Raw genomic sequence first — 13,973 nt, 5'->3', positions numbered from 1 at the left:
CAGCAGCCTGCCCACTATGCCTTGAGATGTGTGGTCAATGCTTGTGGGGTAACAGTCCAGGTCCACAGTTTACATCACCAAAATGCGGGGATCACTTCGCGTACTTCGGCTTTCTTGAGTGCCCATGATTTGCTAATTACATTATATTCTCCCGACATAAGTGATCGAAAGTAGTATGTGCTTCCTCCCGTGACTTCGATGAGCGCAATGTGACACGGACTCCCTAGAAATTACCCTCGTGCAAAGTGCTCTCAAATCACTTTTTCGCTAGAATTGGTTGTTTGGGTCGGTGGGGGAAGAGGGGTCGTGCGTCGAGGATATAGCACTCACTTCAAACAGAAAGGATTTGCAAGCTAATGCTTCGGCTACCGACAGTTTGATTCATTTTGATTTCTTCCCTCCTTCTCCACAAGAGGACTCCTCGGACGTGGCATGCAGGAGCCTTGCAAGTTTACACACGCACGTGGTCCCAACCTCGAATGATCGATATATGTTATCGCATCGGGTATATCATTCACCAACACAAAAACACCACCTACGTAGTTAACTTATCGTCTGCATGTCATACTTTGTAAAATGCGATTACTTGCACGCGACCACTTATTAGGGCGCCTCTTACCAGTAATTGGCTTACCGTACATCTGGACTCACCACACACACTCCCGCATCGTTTACCTGCCATTCTTTCTGATATGTCCATAATACGCACAATCGGTCGGAAACGGCCGAACACCGAGCTCAAAACACTCGCGACAATGAGGTCCCTCCATGAACTCAGATTGCCAGACGCTGCTGCAGCGGCGAAGACCGCCTTCGAATCCAGCAGGTGCACCTTCACACTCCACGGTGACTTGCTAGGCGTGTCCCTTCTGGTACCGCTCATCCTGACCGTTCATTTCCGCAGCATCGCTCAGGATATATCATCTGCGCTGTCCTTGGGGATGGTGGACTGATCCAAACAGTGAGCATTGATCTGCATCTGTTTTTGCTATGTTCCTGAAAGGTTTCAGGTTTTCCGTGGGGTTGCCTGCATTGTGGTGGTGCCTTGCGTTGCTTTATACTTGCGGCACCGGGGCAAAGGCCACCACATACCCATACACCGTCTATCGCGGTACATTTATTCATCTCCCCCGGCTTAATTCAAGTTCGGCGAAGCCGGAACTGGCCCGAAATCAAGGTGCCCTCTGGGTCTCTTCTGAAGATGGCCGTATCAAGGGCTATGATTGGCAAGTTCGCGACGATATCAGCTTCCAGTCGTTCCTATCTCGCCACGGATGGACTGATGTCGATGTCACAACCAACGACAATGTCAATCCACGCACCAAAGTCAAAGTTGTGCAGTCTGTGGATGAACGAAACGAGTTCTTCTTTCCCGGATTTATCGGTATGTCCATCTACTTCGTTGACCATTTACCAGTACTGACCGTATAGACACCCACATCCACGCGCCGCAGTTCCCCAACATTGGGCTGTTCGGATCAGCAGGCCTTCTGGACTGGCTGAATGAATATACCTTCCCGCTAGAAGCTAGCTTCGGTTCCAACTCAGACTCAAACAACCAAGAGACTGATCCCAAAGGCGCGCCCCCCGAGGCATTGCGGGTCTATAATCAAGTCGTCGCCCGCACTCTTGCCCATGGCACAACATGTGCATCTTACTTCGCCACCATCCACGTCCCGGCCACCAACGCCCTGGCTGCAATCTGCCACTCCCGTGGCCAACGCGCCTTTATCGGCCGCGTCTGCATGGACAACCGCGATCAATGCCCGCCTTATTATGTAGACCATTCCGCCGACGACGGCTTGAATGCAACAAAGTCGACAATTGACTACATCCGGGCCCTTGACCCGAAAGGAGCATTGATCAATCCGATCATCACTCCCAGATTCGCCCCAAGCTGCTCAAACCACTCCCTCGCCTTCCTCGGCAAACTGGCCGCATCCTACAACCCGCCGCTCCACATCCAAACTCATATCTCCGAGACCACCGAGGAGGTCGACCTCGTCCACCAACTGTTCCCAGATGCCACCAGCTATGCCGACGTCTATGACAAGGCTCACCTGCTTACCTCCCGCACCATCCTCGCGCACGGGGTGCATCTCACCCACAACGAGCGCACTCTCATCCGCGAGCGTGACTCCAAGATATCGCACTGCCCAGCGTCGAACTCCGCCCTCGGCTCTGGACTTGCTCCTGTCCGCGTCATGCTCGATGAAGGCCTCACGGTTGGTCTTGGTACGGATGTGAGTGGCGGGTACAGCCCCAGCATCCTTGAAGCGGCCCGACAGGCTTGCCTGGTGTCTAGATTGCTAGGATATAGCACCGAATTCCAAGAGATGGCGGGTAACTCAACATCGACTGGACATGAGAAGCTTTCTGTCGAGGAGAGTCTTTATCTAGCCACGCGCGGCGGCGCAGCAGTCGTCGACATGGCAGATGACATTGGCGGCTTCGATAAGGGGATGATTTGGGATGCGCAACTGATTGAGCTGGGTGCTGTGAATAATAACACTGTGAGCCCATTTGATGCGGCAGGTGCGAATGGCTTCGCTGGTCGGATCCTTGTCAAGTCTGGCCCTGTGGGCAATGTTAATTTGTTCGGAAATGAGACTTGGCAGGAGCAGATTCAGAAGTGGATGTGGAGTGGTGACGATCGGAATGTGAAGAATGTGTGGGTTCAGGGAAAGCTGGTGCATACCAGAAACTAAATGATGAGCGGGCTTGCGTTAGATGCGTATATTGTTTTGATGCCGAGAAGTCGCTTCCTACATATTATTAAGCTTGTCTCAGATGACTATGATCAACTTGAACTGCTCTCAGATGCGTAGGCTTAGGAATTATGCACCACTCCACTTTGTATACTGGAATACTGACCCTGGAGAGAAGCCAGAGTCCGGTGCTTAAAGCTTAATTTGCCATGACAGTATTGTAGGGAAATATGAGTTACAATACATTTGAGGCTAATCTCAGGTTGGAAAACAGACAAGCTCTTCGTTCACAGCTAGACTTTGGTGTACAAGGTAAAACTGCATTTCCCTTGGTAAGATAATCAGTTTCAGCGAGAACCTTTGGCGGGAGTAAAGGATATAACCGCAAGGCAGGACGGCCGCTGGGAGAGATGATTTCCTCCAGAGCCCTTCGGTGCACCCCATAGTTTCCGTAGTGGATGGCTTGATTATCGAGGGAATCCATGGTCCAAGCGAAGGATATAAGGCGGGTGGCAGTTTTCAACAGGATCTGAACGCAGGCCAGGGAACCGACTCTCAAAGGATCATTCGGTTCCGTAGTGCATGATCTGATGGTCGGAACTAAATTGAGTTGATTGATTTGACCAACTATTCAGGAAACGCAGTTGAGAGCGTCTCAATGCCTGCGGGGCTAGTATTGGCACGGTACAACACGGTCATTCCAAATCGATCAGATTTACCAAACAAGATGCATGTGGTGGAATTCCGTGGACGTCGAATCAGCCTTTCCTTAGTGCCAACATCTCTCAAAACAAACCTGACGGAAGCCAAGTGTCGAACAATAGCGTGACCGCATTTCTCAGCCACCTCCGTCTCGTGCACAACAAGAAGCGGCGGCTGCCGCCGACAAAAAAGGGGCAAATGACCGCAGTATAATATCTTTGATCGGTCATCACTATCTGCTAGAATAAGAAAGGATCTACAACTTATGCAGAATCGCTACGAAAGCGAGAAGATAGACAAATAACGATGGTGACCCTCCATGACTGCCGTCCTTAACTTTCAACGGAGAACTTCAGCATACACTATAGATTCCGCCGGAAAGTATCAAGCCTCAATTTAGGAAATAGATTGACCAGTAGTCTTTGCTAGCATACGTGGTCGTCTGCTATACGCATATATGACAGTATTTGCTTTGTTCCTTATGTGTTTACAACGTTTCCCTCTCCACGGCACAATTCACATGCTCCCAAGATGGAAGAAACAAAGCCATATGTCTCGAGTCGACCGGAGCGTCCCGGCAGCAGAGAACTCGAGGAGGAGGCGCATGAAACTGGACCAAAAGCTTCTACGAATGACACACAATCTATTCCAAATGGTGGGTTGAGAGCTTTGGCTGCGGGTACTTGGAACTTTCTTCATCTTTTTTAATACGTGGTACGCGCCTCCTCCACACGCAGACTTTTGCTAGAATCCAAGGATGTTATTGACGAGAGCTAACGAGCTGGACTGTAGGTTTGTTATTAGGGAGCATTGGGCAGGATTAAAAGAGATTCAATACTAGAAGCAATGGTTGTGAACTGGCCGTATATAGCAGAAGTATGTATGGGATATAGCATACTCTGCACATGATCTATCATATTTCATGGTCCGCAAATGATATACTCGCTTGCCTGCTGCTGTGATGATCTAAACCACAGCATCAGGGGCCAAATCAAAGATATCTTGATGATATCTTCAGCACAAGAGCTTGCTTCCGCCTCTGTCCTAAGCATACCACCCAATCAAACTCTATCTAGAACCCCTTATCATGGGAAACAGGCGCCATCCGATGAAGTCTGCTAGAAGTCTTCAACCGTTTCCGCGGTCTACAGCATCCCGTCAGCCTGCTGTGGAGGTTTATTAGACCGCGTCCGTAGATCGCAGTGACGCTGTAAACCAACTGAAATGACTTTTGCTCTCTGGGCGCTTTTCCAGGAAAGACTGAACTCTTCCAAGGCTCTGAAACATGTCGTTAGATACAGTGAGATATTATCTTGAGAGTCGGAGGGTAATTTCAGACGGCGGCGAAGAGGAGGAATAGGATGGCGGAGGATGTGATGGAAACTGCTTGTACAATGATTCGGCGCAGTGTGTAGCGAGGTCGTGTCAGACGTCGCCATTAGCATCTCCGAGCTCTCTTCCCCTCAAAAGGCGTTCTTGGCACGGTCAACAAAATGGACCTTGAATATTATTTACTAATGGTCAGGGCGCTGTTAGGTCTCCGAGTACCCATCAATGCGACATCATAAACAACCCAGCATGTCGGTGCTATCCCCTATTGGGCCCCACAGCTGGGGGAAATATGCCACAAGAGTACATAGGAGGCTACTGACGCTATACAGGCCAATAGAAATATTTCATTTCCCATCATGACATCATTGAAGCTGAATAGGAATATAATTTCCGGCAACGGCTGCCGTACTTTGACATGGAGAAAGCTCAGACGAGAAGAGATCACATGTGAGTGACGAGATCTCATCACATCGTCTCACTAACAGACTACTACTGAATAGCCGGTTGTCATACTGTGAGTTTCCATGCAGTCTCACTGGTAGTTTGTCAAATAGAGGCCAATATGAAGGGATCTCAGAAACAAATCGATCCGCTGTAACTCTTTCGGACTATGAGTATTCTCTTGGAAACTACAGAAACGAGTCGTGAAAATTAGGGCAGTCACGGCTACTGTATCTTGCCTGACTTGATTCTCAAATTGTGAGAGCCAGAAACACCGAAGAGTATACCTTGAGAATGACATAGTCAAAAGACCAACTAGTCTCTGTCGCATCTGATGTGCGGAGAACAGAATTCGAACTTGCCCCGCATTTGACCTATTATTATATATATTGCTTGTAGCTTTAATAAAAGTCCTGCTTTGATGACTTCTCTTATCTTAGTATCTGCATTTTTGTTATTATCCCTGCCCAGACGCCCACATCATGCTCTCGAATAAATTGGCTATCGCCAGCTTATCTCTGGGCCAACACCCTTCTCATCATCTGGACCACAAAATTCAGGCTGCGGCAGAAGCCGGATACAAGGGCATTGAAATCGTCTATTTCGAGTTGGAAGCATTTTCTCAAGCTCAAAACATTTCGATTCTCGAGGGCGCTGAGAAGATCCGTGTGTTATGCCAAAAACTCAACTTGGACATTCTGTCTTTGGCACCATTCGAGAATTACGAAGGAGACAGCTCGCCTCTTGGTGACAGACTACAGAAGGCCAGGCATTGGATTGGGGTCGCTAGAGTCCTTAGCGCGTCATATTTGCAGGTTCCTTCGAATTACAAACCAGACGCTATCGGCGACAAAGACGTGGTCATCAGTGAGCTAAAGCAGTTGGCTGATATCGGAAGTGCGGAGCAGCCAGTTGTATCAATTGCATATGAATATTTGTCCTGGGGAACACACTGCTCTACATGGGAGGTCGCTTTGCAATATGTCAACGAAGTCAATCGACCAAACTTCGGACTATGCCTAGACACGTTTCACGAAGCTACAAAGCTTTGGGGTGACCCTTTCGCCGTGTCGGGTCGCTTCTCTGACTCTGATAAAGCCCTTCATGAATCACTGAAACGCTTTGTTGCCAATTGCCCCGTTGAGAAGATATTCTTTCTCCAGCTGTCTGATGGCGAAAGATTCGATCCTCCGTTCTCCAAGGGTCACCCTTGGTTTGTCGAAGGGGAGGCGCCGCAATTTACTTGGTCCAAACATGCACGACCATTTCCTTTTGAGCATGACCATGGCGCCTATCTGCCTATTACCGAGATTGCCGAAGCTTGGATCCTTGCGATAGGTTTCAAAGGCTGGGTGTCGATGGAGATCTTCGACCGCGGCATGCGGGATAGGCGCAGTCAACCAGAGACTGCTGCAATGAGGGGAATGAAATCATGGACGACTCTACAAAAAGAGCTCGAGTCTGTATCAGAAGCATAGAATTGCACAAGAGCCGAAAAAAGGTCTGTGCATGCCTATTCCTCGAGACCAAGGTTGCAACTATGCATGTGTAAATGATTCCAATCGTCACAGTATAACCATAGACGATATGAACTTTGGAAATCTCCATACACTGAGACTGGATAGCGACATATGCAAACAATTTTTAAGCCTGTTTGTTCTGTATGGTTGAGAATGAGCACATATCTCGGTCATTGTGTAGGGAATAGCACAACCCATTTTCTCCAGGTGATGCATGGGCCAATTTCGGAGATAGACCAACCTGAGCAGTGTTGCTTCAGCTGCTGAAAGAATGGCAACTGCTAAATTATATTCTTACCGTGACCACAGACAATGCCACCAATATTAACAGTTTGGTTCAATCAACCCAGCAGACATTGCACGGTACGATCAGGCAGAAGCAGATTCCATTGCCCGTCTGACGCCTCGTTTCAACAATCAAATGCTCGACAAAAAGGTGTCTAGACTAGCATTTCTAGCATAGTAAAAATAGTGATGCAATATATTCAACGTCTCGCCTGCTGCTGCTCTCCACTAAGAATGCGCAGTGGCTGGCGTGAATAGTGACTGACCACCAAGCGTATTACCTGTCGCATCCGGCGGCATTCAGCAGCACACTTATTCCCTTGTACTCAAGCATTAAGCTCTCTCGCACCGCAGCTTCGGCATCATGAACAGAGAGGATGATTTGGCGTCATCGCGCATTCGCCTCACGAGTGGCCGAGTTCCCTGCAAGTTGGTTTTTACCCAGTAAACGACGGTGCCATTATCCCCAATACAGTCATAGCGCACCGTATTATGGATACCCATGTGGTAAAAGATAATTTGATGACTATACACTATGCTGTAAATGAAGTCGTGCCCATTCCTCCGCAGTTAAAGCATGGATCCCAACCTGACGGTTCCACGTCTCCGACAAATCCCACGCTACGCCACGCCCTTCGCCGAAAACGATCTGATATTTGAACAAGGTGTTGTCAGGGTCCCTCGCAAGATCAGCCCGAGCAGCCTCCACGGTTCTTATATGCCTGGTAAATTTGCGTCCGGTGATCCTCTCGACTAACTGTGCCAGCTGTTCATAAGTCAAGGTATCTCCAGCGATATAGATCGGCTTGTTACCGAAAACCGAGTCAGCCCTCGAGCCAAGCACAGCCTCAGCAGTAATCTTGCCAATATCCTCCGGTGCTGTTACAGATACCTTGGTATCCAAGCTTCCAAGGGCCACTATGGTATCATCCTTGAAGCTGACGACACCAAACCAAGGCTCAAACAAGAAACTAGTGAACATGCCCGTCGATATGATCACCCACTTAGTCCGGTTCTGGGAGCGCAGGAGATCCCTCACATCAAGTTGCTCATCGAATAGATCCTGCGCGGAACCCCGTCCTATAGTATCGTAATCGACGCCAAATTGCCAGGGCACGTATCGAGGAACTTGAGCCGCCAGAACAGCACGGGCAAGTTTGAGCTGGGTGCCAGAGCCAGCTGCAAAGCCAGTACAGCCGATGATTGTATCGTATGCACCAAAGATGTCTGAGAGTTGCTTTTCGGAGTCGTTGGCAATGTCACCAGGAATAAGTTGCACATTTAGGTTGCGCAGTTCTTTGAGCTCCTTGACTTTGTTGGGATGGGTGGATGCGACGCTCGAAGGCCGTAGTAAAACAGCAATGGTTGCGCCATCTCGATGGGGATGCTGGGCGAGAGACTGTAAGACTTGATTGCCCAGTTCGCCTGCGCCAATAACGAGGATCTTCTCAGACATGCTCTGCTAGAAAATAAACTTCTATATTTTTCAGTGTGCTAAAGCAAGCCCTCATATGCGCAGAAGTTGTTGTGATATTTATAACTATATATTACCCATGTCAGCCTCGGACTTAAGTGGTTACATCCACGCGATTACGCATCCATGTGGACGTTTCAGGCCTCTGTTGATGTTTACAATGTATCACCACGGGCGAAACATTCATGGGTCAGTACGACTGAAGTCAGTCAATTGCAAGTCATGTAACAAATCTTGTTAGTTAATGTTTCTTGGGAAGGTTAGATTGGTAAGCAAGACCCTCATTCGGAGACTTTGGCTAAAAGTTACTCCATCTCCCAATAAAATTCCACGAAATACTAAAACAGTTTTAGAGGAGTTCAGCCTCCCTTCGGCAATCATCGCATGACTCTCATCCACCACTCCGGAGAGAACTCCAAGCTTGATTTAATCAAACCGCCATACTTACAAGTATGAGAATTGATGTTATTACAAACAAGTCAATATGGCAGGTGATTATGTGCGCCATGGAGCTTGACGCCTTCAAACCGTCAAGCTCAACAGCCAGCGGAGCTTGGTCTATAATTGATTTTGAGCTCGAACGTCAGTATTTCTCTTAGCGAAGGATATGTGTGCATCGCATGAAGCCGCGGCCAACCGGTCATCATCTCTCTCTGCGCATTCGTGTACTAGCTCCTGGTCCCGAAAGCGCATACCCCAGTCTGCTGATTCGAAGCTGGCCGTCAGTTGCGCTCACCATCCTCCTGCTATAATGAGATTACACCCCGTTCCGAATGCTCGACTGGTAGCGCAATATACACACTCCCCAGCAACTTGGATATACGTCCCTGTAACATGTCCGTCTGCCCAGAAGAGGATCATGGGCAGGTCTCCGGCCGTCCAGTGGTAGACCGTCTCATCATACCCAATGTGCAGCTTCTCGTCCGCTCGATACTTGTACATACTCGCCAGTGGACAACCATTAAGACTGGATCCCTGGATGGTCTTCTTAGGATCGGCTTGATTGCACCCGCATTGCACACCAAATACGCCCTGGCCACCAAAGGGAATCGGCCGAAAGTCGCCAAACTGCGATACCTTGCCTACCAGTTGGCCTCCTGGTGTCCTTTTGATACTGACGGCAATCGTCTCGAGCTCGGCAGCATAGTAACAGTTGTTCCCATGCACATCCTGTTTCAAGACATTTCGCCCCAAATTGCCCATTCTTCTTAGCAGCGGCGAAGGGACGAAGCTCTTTCCCACATCCTTTGCGAGTCCGATGGTGAAGTCCTTGGCCACCGAGCGGACATGTGGATGATTTTGCGGCCGGCGAAGGAGTGCTTCCGCCCAGCCGGATATCATGTAAATGGGTTCACCGTGCTTTGGACCTGCTCCACGGTCGATCTTAAACTTGATATTTGGCATGTCCTCTGCTCGGGTGAGTCGGGGTTTGCCGTATTCCACAACGCCGATTTGCACCAGCGAATGGTAGAAATTTGCCGCCAGCTCGGCAAAGTTCTCAAACGGATTCTCCAGACTCCCCAACAGTTGTCCGTTAAAGCTATCTGCCAAAGCGTAGCCTGTGAAGACAGTGTAATGCACTCCAAGCATGGCAGCAATATAGCGTCTCGCCACTCGTTCATAGTAACAAGCATGGGCCATCAGCTCAATCAGGTCGGCGAGACTCACCTCTCCCAGACCGCAGAACTGTGCCAGGCCGAGGATTCGGGCGAGGAGAAGATCATGATGTGCTGGCGAGCGCAACGACTTGCGGACCATGCTCAGCGCATACCGGCCCAGAACAGTCTTCGCGAGAGTCGGCATAAACTGGAAGGGGTTGATGCGTTGCAGCATCCATTCGCGATACTCCGCCGGCCACGTTGCTCCTAGGCGCTCACGGATAGCGGCGCCTTTGGACGGGGAGTTGAGATTTACGATGACCGGTTCCTGCAATCCGAATGATTTGAGGCGTTCGGCTGAAAGTCCGAACCGGTCGCGCGCACGACTGATGTCTGTGTATGCGGTGAAGAACAACCTCTCCACTCCGGCTGGAGTCATAAGCCATCCGACCCGGGCCGTTTTAGCCTCCTCCTGAGAGGCAGGTACAAGCGGTGTGAGATACCCCAGCTTGGTCAGGCGGACGAAAAGCGTCTGGATCTCCTCAAGGAATTGCTGACAGGCTGTGCGCTCAAGGTAGAGCTGGGTGATTTTTACTCCTCCCTGAACGAGCAGTTTGACCGCGGCGGAGAGAGGGTCTCTGTTGCTGTGTTAATGATTGCACCTTCAACAAAATGATCTCCGCTGACCCAGAGAGGAGGGCTTCTCCAACCAACTCAACTGCCAACTCACTGACATCCCCCATTTGGACTGATCAGGCCGGATGATGTCTTGAGCAAAAGTACCCCGTAAGCTGTCTGTGTTGGCGACCGTAGTGGGTCTACTGCCTGCAGACAGGGTGGAAAGAGGAACAAAAGGTCTCACGCTCAATGATCACTTTTAAATCACATTACTGGCCCTCAATTTTGCAGTCTTCAGTCTCGTGTTTACGCGCTTGGCCTAAAGAGAGTATAGTGGAAGGCTTAGGCCGCCTGAATACGAGGTTTTCCCATTTTAGTGAGCAGAAAGCTTCAACCAATCACTCCAGTGGAGGGAAGAACTGCTGATTCGCGGCTGGTCAGCATTTGATTTCAAGCAGTAACGCAGATTTCTCTGCACTCCGTACTCGATACAGCATAAAGGCTGCAATGGAAACTTAAAAGGACTGGTTAGCTACACACCTATAGTGCTCTTTTCTGCTCCATATACTAGGTCGGTTTGATATTGATTATGTAAGGAAAGGAAAAACCCAAAGACATGCATGGGGTAGATCGAATACTCTTCTACTGTAGGATTTCAGGGTTGTGAAGTTTAATATAATCTATGTAGAGTTTCAGTTCCTGGAATTATTGCAGATCCCCTGTCATATATACCACCGTAGCTTTGCAAGCAACGGTATGCTTTTATGCATAAGTATTCAATGGGGGGCTCCCACCTCGGTCTAGTGAATTCAAAGGAATAAGAACAATCAACAGTAGGAACAAGGCCAAGGCCAGCTAAGTATATTCTCAGTTGCCATAGTAGTAACTGAAGACAACTAGTGGGTCTATCCTCAATTGAAACGTTGTTGAACACAGATTAGCAAATGCAGTGATAATTGTACAAGTCCTTGTCTGGCCTTCCCTCTACTACCCCGGATCTATCTCCCTAAATACTCCTTCCAGGGTAGATTATTCATTCGTGAAATCCTGAAGCGTTTCCCGCGAGCACGCTGTTCCCTGACTTGAAAGACATTTGTTTCATGACCCAGTCTCCTTGTTCGCCGGGTTTTGAAACTTGAGAAGACATCTCTAACGATGTACTGGTGAGAAGCAGCCTCGGCGTCGGTCGTTGATTCTTGAAATCTCACATACTTCGGCATCCTTGTTCACACATTCCGAACAGCGCCATATCAACGTTGAAGAGGCGCAAACGACGGGCGGTTTGGAAGGGACAGGGCGCCTGACGTGGTCTCGGCCAGTCTTCTGCCTTGTCCGAGAGGAGGCATCGAGTTTAACACGCTACTCCCTAGATTTGTCAAAAACGCGCATTTGGTACCATAATATAACTGCAACGTCTGAGCTCTACGTAGCTGCTAAGTTGTTAATGCAGATCGTAAGCAAGAACGGGAGGCCTAATCTGGGACAAAGGATCAAATCCCGGAGAGTGGCCAATTCTAGTTGCAGATCCCCACAAATATACCAGAAGCGTCATTGGAGCGTGTTTAATGATACAAGAATAGTATACTTTTAGGAGTAGGGATCGCCGAGCGAAGAGGAGCATGCAGCGCCTGATTTTAGTGCATTGAGGCTATGGTGACTGCTGAATGATAACTGAACCTCAGGATTACAGTTGGCAACTCGGCATGCTAATTAAATGTTGATTTTCAATGATGAGAGTCTTGGGAAGGGCAATGACTTACGACTTGCTTTTGGATCTTCTGCCCAGCTATCGTACTGACAAGCATAGGAGGTCCTCTTCACCGTCGCAGCCAATTCTTATGCCTATATTCAATATGTCTCAGAAGGTTACACGACATAAGCTATGTAAGCTGAGAATTCAAAGGTGGGCCCTGTAGACACTGGCACGATGCAATAACCAATGCCTCACGTCTCTAAGCATAACAGACTGCTGGTAAGGCCGTCAGGCGTCCAATTAGGCGTGCTATGATGTATAGATCGACTCTTGATTACTTCATTAGATAGCAACATATGACTTGATCAACATTGAAGCAGGAGGGCGTTGGGGTATAAGAAGGTGGACAAATCCGCCCCTAACCTGAGCGTTTATATCATTCAATTCACCAGTATCTCACACTGATTCCAACCCTGATCCCGATCAATTTCTCTGCAACATCTCTGTCTCTTTAAACTCATAAATTATCGTCATCATGGTCAAGATCGCCATTCTCCCTCTCACTGTTCTTGCTGCACTGGCTCCCTTTGCGGCCGCAGACAACTGCAAGACTGGGTTGAACTACTGTGGCTATAACCTCTTGAACATTGGTATGTGAACTTGCCACTCCCGTTCAGACCCAATATAACTAACGATTTATTCCCGGCAGGCAACTACGGCGCCCAGGTCAATGGCGCCCTCGAGTCTGCCGGCCAGCCCACCGACGACGGGCATATCCGGGAATCCCTCTTCCACTGCAATGGTGGCAAGAACGGCGATATCTCCTTCATCACCTACTGCGGCGGTGGCTGCACTGATGGTGGCTCTGGCCGCAGCGACTACTGCTGAAGAGTTGGCCGCACATTGCTATCTTGATTCACAAGGGAAGGTGTGATATGGATGTGGATGTTGCACTTAGATCTACCCGCTTTAGTCATATTCAACATGTGGTAGAGCGGGAGGCCTTGGGCTCTTAAGAAATGAAATTTTCCTTGGATTTTGTTGCTTCATGCCATATGGATAAAGCATACGATGATACGAACATGGTATTTGTATCAGCTCCAAATTTGCCATTGTCGGTATCTGAGAAGTGTAAGCCTCTCGGGAATGGATCTACGTAGTAGCAAAAAGAACACTCCACAGCCTCTATAAGATTATGGAATTATCTCAGGAACCCCACTGGGTCAGCGGTTTATACAGCGGAACCATTTAAGCTTAGCACCCACCACAAGATTTGTAAACTCAAAGGACTTTCCCTTTTTCTTCATGCCAGTTCTCTTTCGGCAATCATTACGCTTCTGAATGGAGCATACATGTCACATTATATCCTTGCTCCAATGAAATAGTCCGCCAATACGGCTTTTATGTGCGCTCTGAGGACCACTGGAAGTGGTCCTTATATATATGAAGTTACGTGGTTTCTAAACTTGAATACAACCACATAGACTCTGCCACTCAGCTCAAAGTTGCTATGGATAGGGTTCGGCCTGGGGCCTGAACAGCAGCGGATAAGTTAGCCGCAGAGCTTTTGATATCCCAGCGACGAGGACAATCCATAATTCT

General features: G+C 48.8%; 5 protein-coding genes across 5 annotated transcripts; 3 read left to right on the top strand and 2 right to left on the bottom strand.

Moving 5' to 3' along the window:
* Nucleotides 1-990: 990 nt before the first annotated feature.
* On the top strand, nucleotides 991-2,708 carry Aud_005337 (uncharacterized protein; the record flags this gene model as incomplete). The annotated part of the gene is made up of 2 exons (XM_043290266.1): nucleotides 991-1,384; nucleotides 1,432-2,708. 2 exons carry the CDS (start codon nucleotides 991-993, stop codon nucleotides 2,706-2,708), a joined length of 1,671 nt encoding a protein of 556 aa, XP_043146201.1.
* A 2,957-nt stretch (nucleotides 2,709-5,665) lies between these two features.
* Aud_005336 (sugar phosphate isomerase/epimerase family protein) lies at nucleotides 5,666-6,661 on the top strand (the record flags this gene model as incomplete). Its single annotated transcript, XM_043290265.1, has 1 exon — nucleotides 5,666-6,661. One exon carries the CDS (start codon nucleotides 5,666-5,668, stop codon nucleotides 6,659-6,661), a length of 996 nt encoding a protein of 331 aa, XP_043146200.1.
* Nucleotides 6,662-7,514: 853 nt separating this feature from the next.
* On the bottom strand, nucleotides 7,515-8,444 carry Aud_005335 (aromatic alcohol reductase; the record flags this gene model as incomplete). Its single annotated transcript, XM_043290264.1, has 1 exon — nucleotides 7,515-8,444. One exon carries the CDS (start codon nucleotides 8,442-8,444, stop codon nucleotides 7,515-7,517), a length of 930 nt encoding a protein of 309 aa, XP_043146199.1.
* A 750-nt stretch (nucleotides 8,445-9,194) lies between these two features.
* Nucleotides 9,195-10,803, bottom strand: Aud_005334 (uncharacterized protein; the record flags this gene model as incomplete). The annotated part of the gene is made up of 2 exons (XM_043290263.1): nucleotides 9,195-10,698; nucleotides 10,748-10,803. 2 exons carry the CDS (start codon nucleotides 10,801-10,803, stop codon nucleotides 9,195-9,197), a joined length of 1,560 nt encoding a protein of 519 aa, XP_043146198.1.
* Nucleotides 10,804-12,906: 2,103 nt separating this feature from the next.
* Aud_005333 (uncharacterized protein) lies at nucleotides 12,907-13,259 on the top strand (the record flags this gene model as incomplete). The annotated part of the gene is made up of 2 exons (XM_043290262.1): nucleotides 12,907-13,021; nucleotides 13,081-13,259. The coding sequence occupies 2 exons, from the start codon at nucleotides 12,907-12,909 to the stop codon at nucleotides 13,257-13,259; spliced, it is 294 nt and encodes a 97-aa protein (XP_043146197.1).
* Nucleotides 13,260-13,973: the final 714 nt, after the last annotated feature.

Source organism: Aspergillus udagawae (genome assembly GCF_001078395.1).
Source record: "Aspergillus udagawae IFM 46973 DNA, scaffold_3, whole genome shotgun sequence".
Lineage (NCBI taxonomy): Eukaryota > Fungi > Ascomycota > Eurotiomycetes > Eurotiales > Aspergillaceae > Aspergillus > Aspergillus udagawae.
Note: the sequence above shows the minus strand (reverse complement) of the source record. Positions and strands in the feature narration are given on the sequence as shown.